Genomic DNA, 14,659 nt, shown 5'->3' on the forward strand with positions numbered 1-14,659 from the left:
AACCATTAGGCATGATGTTTTTACATTTAATTTCGTAGTTTAGTTTAAAGGTGCTTGTTTCTTTTCAAACGCAAGACTCTACTTTGCTCTTAGATTACTAGGAAAGGAACAGAACACAACGTTTTGTATTTGACAACCATTAGGCATGATGTTTTTACATTTAATTTCGTAGTTTAGTTTAAAGGTGCTTGTTTCTTTTCAAACGCAAGACTCTACTTTGCTCTTAGATTACTAGATTGTTATATAATTATCTTGACGAAAAAAAAAGTGGGCGAATGAAAATACGTTGAAGAATCGGGACACTTAATGTTGTTTTAGCGGAACTGTAGGCAGAGTAAACATAACCTTTATGGACTGTAAGTGCCTGTTGAAAGAAAAGACGACGACGTTTCACTTCTATACCGAGGCATTCTTCAGTATAAAAGGCCTATGTATAGAAGCCGAAACGTCGTCTCATTTTCTTTCAACAGACACTTGCAGTCCACAAATGTTTTCAAACCTATCGCTTAAAATATTTAGTTATTTTCAGTAAAAGTTTTCTGACGATATTTTGAGATAAGAAAAAAAAAACACAACAAAAACAGAAAGCTACACACTTTTTTTTTCTTAAAACTTGCTGCAATTTAGTAACAATATATGAATTTATATAACATTTCGAAGTAAAGTTTTCTATTAGGTGTGTTAAATATGTTTGAAGCTATTAGGTGTGTTAAATATGTTTGAAGCTTTCTTAAATTTCTTATTTCTATATCCAGAAAAATGTCTCTAGTCATAGTTTTGACTTTTACAAAAGTAAATGAAATGAAGAACAATAATATATCTCATCCTATATTAGATACGCAGTACGTCACACAAAGCTAACAATATCCAGGAAAAGCCTACAAATCTTTATGAGCACCATCTATCGTCGATTTAAAGAAAAAACAACATTTTTCTAATTAAATTACACAGCTTAAGGGATCCAAATGAGGAATATAATAATATCTTTCTCTAATGAGCTGATTAAACAGACAGTTCTCTGTCATAATCTTTTCTGTAGTTTCTAACGCAACCAATTACAGTCTTCTGGTCTTGCAAGTTGTAATTGATTTGGAAACTTGGAATCTTAGATAGAATTGTAATTTTCTAGTCCTGTACTTGAAAATAAAACTCAGGTTAATAGTTACTTTAACTAAAACTAAGTATTCTTCACACATTCCATACAATATTCAAAATATCGTACAAACAGATTTTTAATTTTTAAGACAAACCGCATTTTCATAATTTATTAATTTTATTTTTGTCGTAAATTTCGAAACCTCGGAAGATGACAAAATATTCAAATTACATTTGTTATATTGAGGTTTTTAAATTTAGTTATCCTAATTTATATACATATGTAAATAAGATAGGTCTACTTCGCAAGTTTTCAGATCTTGGATAATGTGTTTTAATTGTATTTATTGTAAAAAATAATATATATATGTATATCATATGTTTATATTAATTATAAATACGGCTCGTTGATATCGAAACCCTTATAGCTAACTACAATAGATCAGTCATTATAAAGTAGAATTATTAACTTTATTTAGTGCATGATTGTTAATAACAGGTAAAGACAAACCTGTGACGCACAACCCAGTCTTCTAAGTCAAACAGTTACAATGTTAAATAAACATACATCCTATTTTCTACCAGTAAAACTACGTCTTCTTTCCTAGCGCTAAGAGAATGTAAGAAAGTAAAGTAGCGGAAAGACATTCACTTTATTTTCGACTAAAAACGTTTAATGTATCATATCCTCTGTCTCCACTTCTTTGTGTTGCACGTGGCTACTTGTAGAAAAACGATAATTCAGTCTTATACAAGACTGATTATAGATTTTTCCAAGAACACGGTATTATTTATTTAAATTATTGTGTAAGTTGGTGCAAAATAAAATGTGTTCGCCACAGTAAATAATTACTAGCTGTCAAAATATTTGTTACGATCAGATATATTTTTGTTTGATTTTATTCTCACAAACCACGTTTAGGTTTTAGCAACAAACGGTATTAAACATGGCTAGTTTTGTTTTTAATACGTTTCCAGTAGAAAGTAAGGCTTAATAAACGTGTTAACTGGACCTGACACGTGGAAGAAACACTTTACAGAGGCGCTAATTCGACGGTTGAAGCACAACTACAGTTTAGTTTGAAACTGTGACGTCACAAAATATCATAGCACAGGAACGATTGATTGCATTTGTTACACACACACACACAAGATTATCGAACAGGCCAATTTGGGGCACAATTCGTTCTTGTATTTAAAATTGTTCCTACATACCTTTAGAAATGTCACACCTTTTCTCGTTTTTAAGTGATCCCCACATAGATTTTTAAATATCAGTTCATAACTGACCTCGAGATAATGATTTTAGGCTCACAGAAACACGTACGGCACAAACGGACACACATATTTTTTATACCTATGCTAAAGTGCAGAATTGTGTATTTACACACACACACACACACATATATACACACACACTGTATTAGCTCAATTACATGTATGTAGACAATAGAACTTATGCAAATATATGATATACTGACAAGGCAAAAAGTACCAAGCTGTTAAACTAAAGAAAGATAGAAAGTATTCTAATACCTTCCTTCTTAAACTAACGAAGTATATAAAAGTATTTGTAACACCTTCCATCTTAAACTAAAGAGAGATAGAAAGTATTCTAATACCTTCCTTCTTAAACTAACGAAGTATATAAAGTATTTGTAACACCTTCCATCTTAAATTAAAGAGAGATAGAAAGTATTCTAATACCTTCCTTCTTAAACTAACGAAGTATATAAAAGTATTTGTAACACCTTCCATCTTAAACTAAAGAAAGATAGAAAGTATTCTAATACCTTCATTCTTAAACTAAAGAAAGTGTTTAATAACAAATGATAAAGAAGATGAGAGAGATCAAGCCACCGCCTCTAAAATATTGCAAAGTTTGGTTATAACTCATGAAATAAGTGCGGTAATAAGTCACGCTCTAACATATAAAAAGAAGTGCGGTAATAAGTCACGCTCTAACATATAAAAAGAAGTGCGGTAATAAGTCACGTCCTAACATATAAAAAGGCATTCAACTTTTGTTAAGCCTTTTCTTAAACGTAACTTGAGCTTTGGTACCCGAGGCCAGAGCAACAAGTTTGGACGAAAAGCAGCCGTGATATAAAGATCTACACAAATCACTAGTAACTGTTATAGAATTATTAATATAAAATTTCACCACTGAGGTATTTAACTAAGAACCCCAGATATGGAAACAGCTATATATCAGTTTCCGGTCATAATCAAAGCTTTTAGATAAAGCCCTCGAAAATAATCCACAGAACTGAAACAATAAGAACTAACGCATGTTAATTTTAATTTTTTAGCCGCGGCATAACGGCTCATAGAATGGCTCTGAGTTTTTTATTTTTATTTTTCAATTACAAACTTTTAGCTCATAGCCCCATCTCTTGACCGATTTGAGATCTAATTACAGCCGCGGCGTTTGATGATTCCCCCTATTTGTTTGTTTTTTACGATATTGAACATATATAAGACCATAAGATTAGCTTAGTGCTGGCTTGAAAACTATTATTCGGTTGTTGTTGTTTTTTCTTGGTAACATTAGAAGTAGTTTACGTTATGAACAGTTAGTTTTTTAGTATTCTTGAATTGGGCCATTAACATATTTTACGTAATCGGCATTATAACATGTTTGACGTTAATACGATTTCTGGAAATTTGTTCTTTCAAGAAATCTTATAAGACGTGCAAAAGTTTTACTAATTAATAGTCCAGTGTTATCTTTTAAAGTACTTTTTTTTTGTAGAAGAATAATAAACCTTTACCAGTTATGTAAAGATTTTGAAATATACCGAGAAAGGCAAAAATTAGATGACACACTCCTGCACACTGGTGCACAACTAAATGTAAAAATTCGGGCAGAAAAAATATTCCGTAAACCAGAGAGAAAAACCTACACAGAACTTATATCTAAATGTGCATTAAGAATAAGCCAAATCATACGATTTTAGGGACGTAAAACATTGAAGGAAAAGTCCTCAACTTTATTATACCATTAACTAACAAAGAAATGTAACATATGTCGCGATGAATAAGCTAATAATGAAATAAACAATAAAAGCTGACATAAAAGTTATCGTTTGAGCTTTAGTGAGGGAACTGTTTGTAGTTTTAAGTGATAACAAATATTTTTTAAACATTTATCTCGTCTTTCTTTCAAGGTAGATAACATGCCCGCCGTTCCTTAACCATAGAATTAAATTATTCTAATGCTAAAAGGACCCCGCGAATATTTTCTCGCTATTAAAATGTATTATGGGGTATAAAAACATCCAAAGCCTACTTTAGAAACACAAAAGCAATACTGCACATCTAACACCGTTATTGCATTGAACCCTTGATGCCTTTGTTATTGCATTGAACCAATGATGCCTTTTTGTGTGATAATGATACGAGGGACAAATCTAAATTATAGCTAAAAGATAATAACCGTAAGCAACAGCTATGCGTTTGAAGATGTATGGCTGTGTAAATTGTAAAGTGGTGTTACTTTATGACACGGTGCAATATGAAAAAAAAAGATGTAATTGATTCCTACGGAAAGAGAAACTACAAAACATATTCATACGCGTATAAAATGTAATCTTTGTTTTACAGTTGAAGTTTCGATATGTATAATGAAGAGTATTTATTTATTTTGTTCGAATAGGTCGTAATTCGAAGTGAAACGAAATACAAAAGACTTAAAAGGAATTTTAAAGGGAAAATGTTGCACCAGTATTAGAAAATAAAAATAGGAAATTATTTTACTATTTTGAAAAATGTAATAAAAAAGCATATTTTTTATCAATTAAGGAAAAAGACGAAACTGAATGGTATTTCAAAAATTCAATATATTGCATACGTTTGAGAAAATCTAAAAACGCGAATTACTAATTTAACGAACGTTCAAAAAGAGGAAACTTTTTAAAACGTATTGAGAAGTTTCGAAATGTTGTACAAATAGAAAAAAATTGGGGGAGGAAAACGTTTATGATTTATATAGCTGCTACGATAATCAAAATCACTTTTGAAATGTGTAGTTTTCATTGTGTAGTTTTCAATGTGTAGTTTTCATTATTGATGTTGTGTTGACATACGAAATAACAACTTAAAATTATCAGTGTGAAATACGAAACGCTATTGGTTAATACTTTTTTTTTATCAAATTTGATTATGGATATATATATATATATATATAACATGAAACATCGAATCTTGTCACAAACACTTAGTGGTTATAAAGCAACGTAAATAACCTATGTAAGCTGTTGGTAAAAGTCAGGGAACAAGCATGAAATATCAATCACACAATTTCCATCTGGATTCTAAGATCCAGAAATGTTTTTAAACGATTTCTACGTGTATCGCACATGAACAAGCATGTATTAAAAAATCATTTATATCGCTTTCCACGAAAACGTTCAAATACATATTTTTTTCTACGTGAAGACTTGTAATAGCGCGCTGTTGTTGTTGTTGTTGTTTTGTATGATAACTTTCAGCCTCATGTGGTAAGTTTTGAAACACAAGAAGAGGAGACAAAGGACTGTGCGAGAAGATACGGTGAACCTTTACAAAGAAGACAACGTACCATAGAACCTCCAGATAGGAAGGGGCCAACTGGAAACTAAGCAAAAATAAAAAACAAAGAAGCAAAAGACGTGGAACAAAAAAATTTCATAGGCACATTATGATTTTCTGTATGTTGAGAACGTTATCTTACATGCATGCCAAGAAGATAAACATAGTCTGTGCGAGAAGTTTCCAGGAAAGTACATTAAGCCTTGTCGTAATAACATGTCTTCTTTGGAAAAAAAACAACAAACCCATCATTCTTTTTATATCGAAACTCTCGTTAAATCTCGGAAAAAAAAATTAAAAACTAGGTTTGTTTTTTTATTCCATTACAGTAGAAAACGAATAAAGTTCACAAATAAAACCTTCGATGTGAGTAAAAATAAATAAGTCAATTTTATATCTGGTTCTTCTTCTTCGAGCAAAGTTTGAAAACAAAAAATAATATTTAGTAAATATAATAAAAACTTTGTAAAAGGTGAAACAGACCCAATATCAGGGAGAAAGAAAGAGAAAATTTCCATTAATCTTCAATAAATCAGCATTTATACTTCACATATCCTTGTATTTTGTTGGAGTTTACCAATTATATAAATTCATACTCTGGTTTATGAATTTCTGAAAATTCTAAGTAAATATATATATATATGTATATACATAATTCATCTAAGAACTAGAAACTACTTGCCACAAGCTGCTATTTTTGTCGTATATCTAGGCACGAAAGACAATTCTAATTTAATAAATTAATATTTATATCAGATCTCAACAACTAACGAAATTTCAACGAAAAAAATATAATTATCAGACACTTGTATGTTATCAGGCAATAAGTTTCCTATAATTATTTTTATGACATAGAAATAAACAGTTATTATCTGTACATAAAATCTATTCACTATGATTTAAAACTATTTGTTCTGGTGCTAGGTCACGTGACACATATCTGTACAATAAACACCTAGGATTGGCCACGTGCACTAGCGCCTATTGAATACAATGCCAAATATTGTTCATTGTAGCCCAAAGGCAAATATTAACAATAGATGAAAAAACAGTGCATATCGCTTCTGTACTATCGTTTAATTGTTTTTAAAGAAGTGCCGTACTACCTACGAACTATATTCAGTCTTTATTTAAAGACTGGATCTACTGCTACTCGTGACCTCTGTTGGAAAAAGTTGGCTTAAAAATATTAGTCATGTCTAATTTCTTTTGAGATTTCGAAGGACATTCAACCTGAATAATAATAATGGGGTTGGTAATATTATTACAAACTGGATTATTTTTGAGATTTATTTCATGGAGAAAAAAATACGTATTGGTTGCGATAACATAATTTACATTATCACTCATATTTACCGTTTTATTGGAAATGTTTTGAATTTGAAGTAAGATTTCTTCCATTTAAACTTTTGCGAAGTTATTTCTCTTAATAATCTTATTGGTTATGGAAAGAGTATAGATTTCTAAGAAATCTCGCGTCAGTCGAGATGGCAAAGTACATCAACATCTTCTTGCCATCTGGTGGACTTTGGATTATTTCCTATCTTTATTATAAGACAAGTTGGTCTAGATATGTTCTGGCATATGAACTGTTGTCTCGTACATCATTAAAAAAGATGACACCCATTCACATTATTTACTTTTATACACACATGTAGATATTAAGAATATACTTTTTCTCCGAGATGTCTAATTCTCTCAACTGTTATACAGAAAACTATATGACATTCAGATTAACATTTTCTTACGTAAAAGAGTCTAATATAGACTTAAATAATCAACGTATATGTTAATCATAACTCACATAGGCGAATGTTCCACAAACATTAGTACTTAATAAAATAACTTCGCAACAAATTAAAGTGATCAGCAGGCTGTAGCTGACAGTGTCTATTGCACATCGGAATCACTCCAAAGTACATTCAGCGTAAATGACGATGAAACTAATCTTTGAAAAAAAAGTACGACAGATGAATTAAAAACATGAAACTAATCCTTAAAAAAAAGTTCGGCAGATGAATTAAAAACATGAAACTAATCCTTAAAAAAAGTTCGACAGATGAATTAAAAACATGAAACTAATCTTTAAAAAAAAGTTCGACAGATGAATTAAAAACATGAAACTAATCCTTAAAAAAAAGTTCGACAAATGAATTAAAAACATGAAACTAATCCTTAAAAAAAAGTTCGACAGATGAATTAAAAACATGATACTAATCCTTAAAAAAAAGTTCGACAGATGAATTAAAAACATGAAACTAATCCTTAAAAAAAAGTTCGACAGATGAATTAAAAACATGAAACTAATCCTTAAAAACAAAGTCGACAGATGAATCAAAAACATGAAACTAATCCTTAAAAACAAAGTTCGACAGATGAATTAAAAACAAATGAGAGAGTACCGAATTGAGAAGAAAAAATATCAGTTTCTTATCACATACATTATATGTTGGAATCTAAAAAGGAGGGGAGAGAAAGGGGAGGGGGAAAGTGGCATAAGTCGAGATGTGGCCGGTGAATTATTAAATCTAAATAGGTCACGCTATAGTGCCTGAATATATATAAGAAAAAAAGTAGTTAAAACGTATTATTAGACAGACTGTGCTTTGATCACCGAAGGCCTTAAAAGATTCTATGAAATCGGTGATTTTTCAACTCAATTAACTTCATTAATCTTGTTGAAAAAACGTAAGGATGAATTAAAAGTCTACATTACGAGTGCTCGGTGTTAGGGTTGTGGTTTAGAATTGTTTTCTTAGCATGTAGACTAAACGTCACATTTTATTTTCATCTGAGCGATACCATCGTTCCACAGGATTTGTCGGTAGAATAGTGTAACTAAATTCGTGTGTTGTTGAAATGAATTTCGTCATTAGCTCTCAGTTTTTCATTCATTAACTGGAATTCGCTTTGAAAATAAATAAGAACTACGTGGTCTAATGATTTGTTACCATCTTTTTCCAACAGAGGCGCTGCTTACTGTGTAACATTATTTCTGGCCAAGTCCTGAATTCACACTACTGAGCAAAAGCATGTTATCGACCGATGTTTCGTTTTTTCCGTCCAAATACACCTGTTCTGCATTCGTTTTCACAGTTAAGTTGGCACGCAAGAAAATGCCTTCGTATAACTCTAGCTTGGAATTGGAAACCATGCTACACTACGAACATACGCATGCCTTGTTTCCTACAAACCAGTTTACCATCGTTGTTTCATATAACCAATCCATTGTTTAATGTTATAACCTAGGTTGTTGTTTTCTATCTCGTAGAAGATGTGGTTAAGACTGAAAAAGAAAGTTATGTTTTGATTTTCAGAAAACTGCTCCACCTCCACGGATACCACACTGCATTGCCAAACCGTTCGATTACGTTCCCGCAAAACCACGCACCCGGGAAGATTAACAGAGACTCATATATCTTCTTCGTGCCGGAAGAGATAGGTCGTCCAATACACGAGGTTGAAGAGGGCGAACATGAGAGGAAACAGGATTCTAGACATGACATCAATCCGCTTGGAGCGAGATGGGAATTTGTTGAGCCAGGCCTTGCAAGGGTTGATGCTCTTTGGGGGCTTCATGTGGACTTCACATTGATGAACTTTATCGGAATGCATGTCTCCACGGTGGTGGACGAGAGGCTTCTGAAAGAACGTGGAGTGAATAATCGAAATAACGATCAACAAACAAGTTCAGATCTTCTTAATGATTACCACAGGGATTTTTTTTTTGTTCTTTGTATTGAATTTCATATTTATAATTTATATGCTATAAATACAACCTACATACTAGCCATTGGTGTCATTGAAAACTAAACAAAATGGAGTATGTTTATTTAAGGGTATCGAAAGTCACTCTCGCAGGTAATGAGTGCACAGAGTATACAATTTGACTATGTATAGCACACATGTTATTTGATGACACTGATCATGTAAAATACCAATAACAAATGAACTCGCCTGAGTTTCGTTAACTGTCAGTTCCAATCTTATATGAACTCACCTTAGTTTCATTAATTGTCAGTTCCAATTTTATATGAACTCACCTTAGTTTCATTAACTGTCAGTTCCAATTTTATATGAACTCACCTTAGTTTCATTAACTGTCAGTTCCAATTTTATATGAACTCACCTTAGTTTCATTAACTGTCAGTTCCAATTTTATATGAACTCACCTTAGTTTCATTAACTGTCAGTTCCAATTTTATATGAACTCACCTTAGTTTCATTAACTGTCAGTTCCAATTTTATATGAACTCACCTTAGTTTCATTAACTGTCAGTTCCAATCTTATATAAGAATTATTTTAAGACTGACGAAACCAATTGATTTTTATACTTTATAGACTTTGCTATTTTCTAGCAAAACGAAAACCTATAAAGCAAAATTAAACAGGTCGTTCCTAAATCACATAAACGACACATGGGTTATAAGCGGTCAGTTCAGAGACCCCTAGGTACAGTTATAGAGATCTCCAATTTAGAATTACTGACGGAAAGGTGGCCAACCATCAGCAGCACCCGCCGTCTACATGGCTAATCTTCACCAAAGGGAGATTACCTGTCACAATTATAACGCCCCCACAACTGGAAATGTAGAAGTGTTCATCGGCATACTAAGTCTCGAACCTTGGACCTTGAAGTTCGTAGCTTAGCAGGCTAACACTTACCCCATAAAATCTTAATCACATTCGTTTTCAAATTAAATGATTTGAAAGCATAAAGAAACCTCGCTTAATTTTTATTTGAATGGGTTAAGAGCTCCGTAGAAGTTTCGTAGTTCATGCCTTCTTAGATGTATTAGTGAATTAAATTCATCTACAACATCCTGTTTAAGTTCAGACGCTTTAAAATAACATTGGTAATTGGGACAGCTCCTCTAAGAACAAAATCGTCACAAACGTGTACTTCAGTGTTTTGAAAAAGTTCAGATATATCTTCGTTTTAACGTTTAATACTGTGACACATGAAACGGAATGAGGAAATATAAAAAAAAGAAACGTTTGACGCCATACGAAGTTGTTTCCGAGGATTTTTGGGTTATTATTATGAAAATATTAAACTTACTTTTTTTGTGCCTTAAACTTTGAAAGTATTGTTTGTTTGTATTTAAGCACAAAGCTACACAATTGGCTATCTGTGCTCTACCCATCACGGGTATCGAAACCCGGTTTTTAGCGTCGGTAAGTCTGCATACATACCGCTGTGCCGCTGAGGGGGTGGGGGCGGCTTTCGAAGTAACTACGCCAATTTTGACAAATAACAATAAAGCTTGAATTGCCATTCTGAATTCGTCGATGTGTGAAAAATAATAAAAAACAAAAAAAAAGTTATTTCTCGATCGGAAAAAACACACACACAGAGAACTTACACTTTTCAAACAACAAAAACGTTTCTCGGAAAAAACACACACATTTCTCGTTCTTTTGTTGTTGTTGTTGTTTAATACAATATCAAAATTTTTAATTTCTATTGTTATTACAAATTTTGGTTTTGCATGAAGACATGGTCCAGACGTGCTAACTATGGATTTTTGTTGTTTAATACAATCTCAAAATTTTTAATTTCTATTGTTATTACAAATTTTGGTTTTGCATGAAGACATGGTCCAGACGTGCTAACTGTGGATTTTTGTTGTTGTTGTTGTTTAATACAATCTCAAAATTTTTAATTTCTATTGTTATTACAAATTTTGGTTTTGCATGAAGACATGGTCCAGACGTGCTAACTATGGATTTTTGTTGTTGTTGTTGTTTAATACAATCTCAAAATTTTTAATTTCTATTGTTATTACAAATTTTGGTTTTGCATGAAGACATGGTCCAGACGTGCTAACTATGGATCCGAGGGCTCAAATCCACGTTTCGTTTTGCTGTAAAAATAAAAATCCTGCTCCGCACTTTGGGGCCGTGGGTGTGTTATAAGGTTGATTGTCAAAACCCATTATCGATTAGAGTATCCCAAGATTTGGCGGTTGGTGCTATTAGCTTGCTGCTTTGTCTAGAGTGTATTACTTGAAAATTAGATAATCATTGCGCGCCCTTGTGCGAATATGAGAAGCAAATAAACCACAATCTTGAGACATACTGTTCATCGTCTTTTACAAGTCGCTCGTTGAAAATTTTATGCAATCACTTCTGTTGCTAAATTGGTGTGAATTAATTAAATAATTATAATATATACACTCGTTCGTGTTCTAGACAATAGTTCAAGGTTTATATAAAATCAATACTGATTTTAATTATAATCATTTTAGCAGCAAATTTGATAGAAATGAGCGATTTTATGAATTAAAGTTCAATAATTTGTTAAGAAAATATGTTTTCAACAACAACAGACCTGCGAGTATCATTCTGTTGGTAAAATAAAATTAATAAACGCAAATATAAGATAACATTAATAAATGCAAAATAAAGTAACATAAATAAACGTAAAATAACAATGTGCAAAGTGTACTAGATTAGAGTAAAAAAAAAAACACTCACAACACATAACATGTGTCGTTTCTTACCATAGCGAAAGTAGTAGCCCCATCTTCCATGTGGTCAGTGTCCAAACTGGAGTGTTCGATATCCCATTTACGCTGTTGCTTAGCTGCCTGTTTGTGCATGTCCGTTCTTGATGCATAATTGACCAAAGCAAATTCCAGCAATGCTCCAAACACGAAAGTTAGGCAGACTCCGGTCCACACATCAATGGCCTTAGTGTAGGACACGGGTGGAAGTGACGCATTGATACCGGAAGTTTGTGTTGCCATGGTAAGCAGAGTTGTGACACCTAATGAAACTCGTGCGGGGATGGCGTTTTGGTCTAGCCAGAAGGATACCCAAGAGACGATGACCAACATGCAACAAGGGATGTAGATCTGGATCAAATAGTAACTGAATTCTCTCTTGAATATTAAGTCCACTCGGATGCAGCTATACTCCCCTAAAAAGTAAAAATCAAATATTTTTGTAACTTCAAGTTGTTTTTCGGATCGATTTATTGAAATAAAAAATATACGTGGCTAAAGTTTATTTTTATTCATCACGAAGGATTAAACAAACAAACATACACACTGACCACAAACACAATCATACCTCAAACTAGTCTACTTACTTCTCCTTATAGCTGTTTTTGTCTTAAGTTTTGGCATGTTCTGAATTGAATCTAATCTATGGATAATTTGGATGATTTTTCTTTGGGGAGGGGGAGTAGCCTTTTATTAATAATTGCTATTCCATCCTAACACCTGTAGGAAACAGTTTTACCAGCAACACGTCTGTAATAGTTATCCAGTCACACGTACCGTGAAGAAATACAGTTTATATATCAAATTATCATTCCAAGATAAAAATCTGACTCACCAAATTTTATTACAAATTTTTATCACAGGCTGCTTAAATGAAATTAATCATTTCACAAGTACGGACAAGTGACATTATGACGTAAGGAAGAAATATCATGGAGTTGGAAATACGGACAAGTGACATTATGACATAAGGAAGAAATATCATGGAGTTGGAAATACGGACAAGTGACAATATGACATAAGGAAGAAATATCATGGAGTTGGAAATACGGACAAGTGACAATATGACATAAGGAAGAAATATCATGGAGTTGAAAATACGGACAAGTGACATTATGACATAAGGAATAAACTTTATTACTATAATCCATCTAGACTTCATCTTTGTAGAAGCTAACGTGGTATTCTCAATAATTAATATGTTTAGGGTACTCTCTTTTTACTTTTGTTTTGTAACTACACTGGTGACTTTGTTAGTATTCAGAAAGAGTGTTGAGTACGTTATATTTGAAAGCCATACAGTTGCGATGGAACAGGTTGTATCAGAACTACATTTTGATATCGTTTGGCGTTATTTATGTAGTGTGACGCCATTGAAAACTGACTGTTTTTAGGAAGAGTATGTAACACCCTGAGGCAAAATATTAATACATTTAGACCATAAAGATGCGTTCAGACTGGAGATATCTTTTGTACTTAATGTGATCGGAAAACAAAGCGTATGGATCATCTTGGGAAATAAGGACCATCCAGAAAGAAAACTGCATGCAAGAAATTATAGCCCAGTTGTGGTAAGCAAATGGTACGTCTTGTAACAGGAAAGAGTGCACGAAGACAAAGGTCAGAGACAAAAGCTGTCCATATATCCAAGGCAACAGTACAAAAAGTAATAAAAAGGGTCTTCGTCTGTAAACGCGACACAAGTCACTTGTACACAAATTTCTTCCACGTTATATCTATTCAACTGTCTCCTCGATCAAGCAGCGGGAAAGTAAAACCTAGTATTCAGCTTTTTCCACACGAAGACATACCAGTCAAGTCGCCAGCCGTAGGGTTTATGGATTCCTGTGTAATGGAAATGTTGAAATGGGCACTGGGAAACCGTCACTCCCTAACACTAGATGGATTATAGAAAGCGTTTAGGAATTATTAGTGTGCTTTGACCATGGCAAATTTACAAGCTTATATTTCAATTAAACTCCGCTGCAGGACTCTTGTCAAGATGAACGGTCGTCAGATAGAGTATGACCAGACGTGGCGGGTAATGATGCAGTGAGGCTTGAAAATCGTTTTAATATAACGTACTCAGCCTCTATGTAATCATCCTTCAAGAACCTCTTGTTAAAAAAGAGATACAAAACAAAATATACGCTCTACAATAGATTCCAACAAGGAACAAAGTTAGTGAAACTCATCTTTCAAGAGAACATGTGGATTGCAATAATTCTAATATTTACAACATTTCAGGAAATGTTTTATTAATAACACAGGCCTGTGATGGTTTTATTGTTTTGAAATGTTTACATCTTCTACAGTAATTCCTGTACGCTGAATCCGAAAATGATATCCATTTTTCTCCATCACGTACAAGTTTTTCACAAAACGTCATAACGCAATACATAAAAGAAAGACCACAACACGTAGGTTTGAGACTAAAAGACGTAGATTGAACATAAAATTCAGGATGAATGAAGATGCATAT

At 32.8% G+C, this 14,659-nt stretch overlaps 1 protein-coding gene across 4 annotated transcripts in view; it reads right to left on the minus strand.

Annotated features, from left to right (window-relative positions):
• LOC106467132 (glutamate-gated chloride channel-like) overlaps positions 1–14,659 on the minus strand; it is a 127,009-nt gene that overhangs the window by 9,574 nt on the left and 102,776 nt on the right. For 2 of the 4 annotated variants that reach the window (XM_022395268.1, XM_022395267.1), the window contains exon 7: positions 12,175–12,593. In XM_022395268.1, the coding sequence (XP_022250976.1) occupies positions 12,175–12,593 (419 nt within the window). Of the gene's footprint in view, positions 1–7,779; positions 9,310–12,174; positions 12,594–14,659 lie in introns of those variants that run through there. The other 2 variants (XM_022395266.1, XM_022395265.1) reach the window with 2 other exon arrangements.

This window comes from Limulus polyphemus, unplaced genomic scaffold (assembly GCF_000517525.1).
Source record: "Limulus polyphemus unplaced genomic scaffold, Limulus_polyphemus-2.1.2 Scaffold2498, whole genome shotgun sequence".
Lineage (NCBI taxonomy): Eukaryota > Metazoa > Arthropoda > Merostomata > Xiphosura > Limulidae > Limulus > Limulus polyphemus.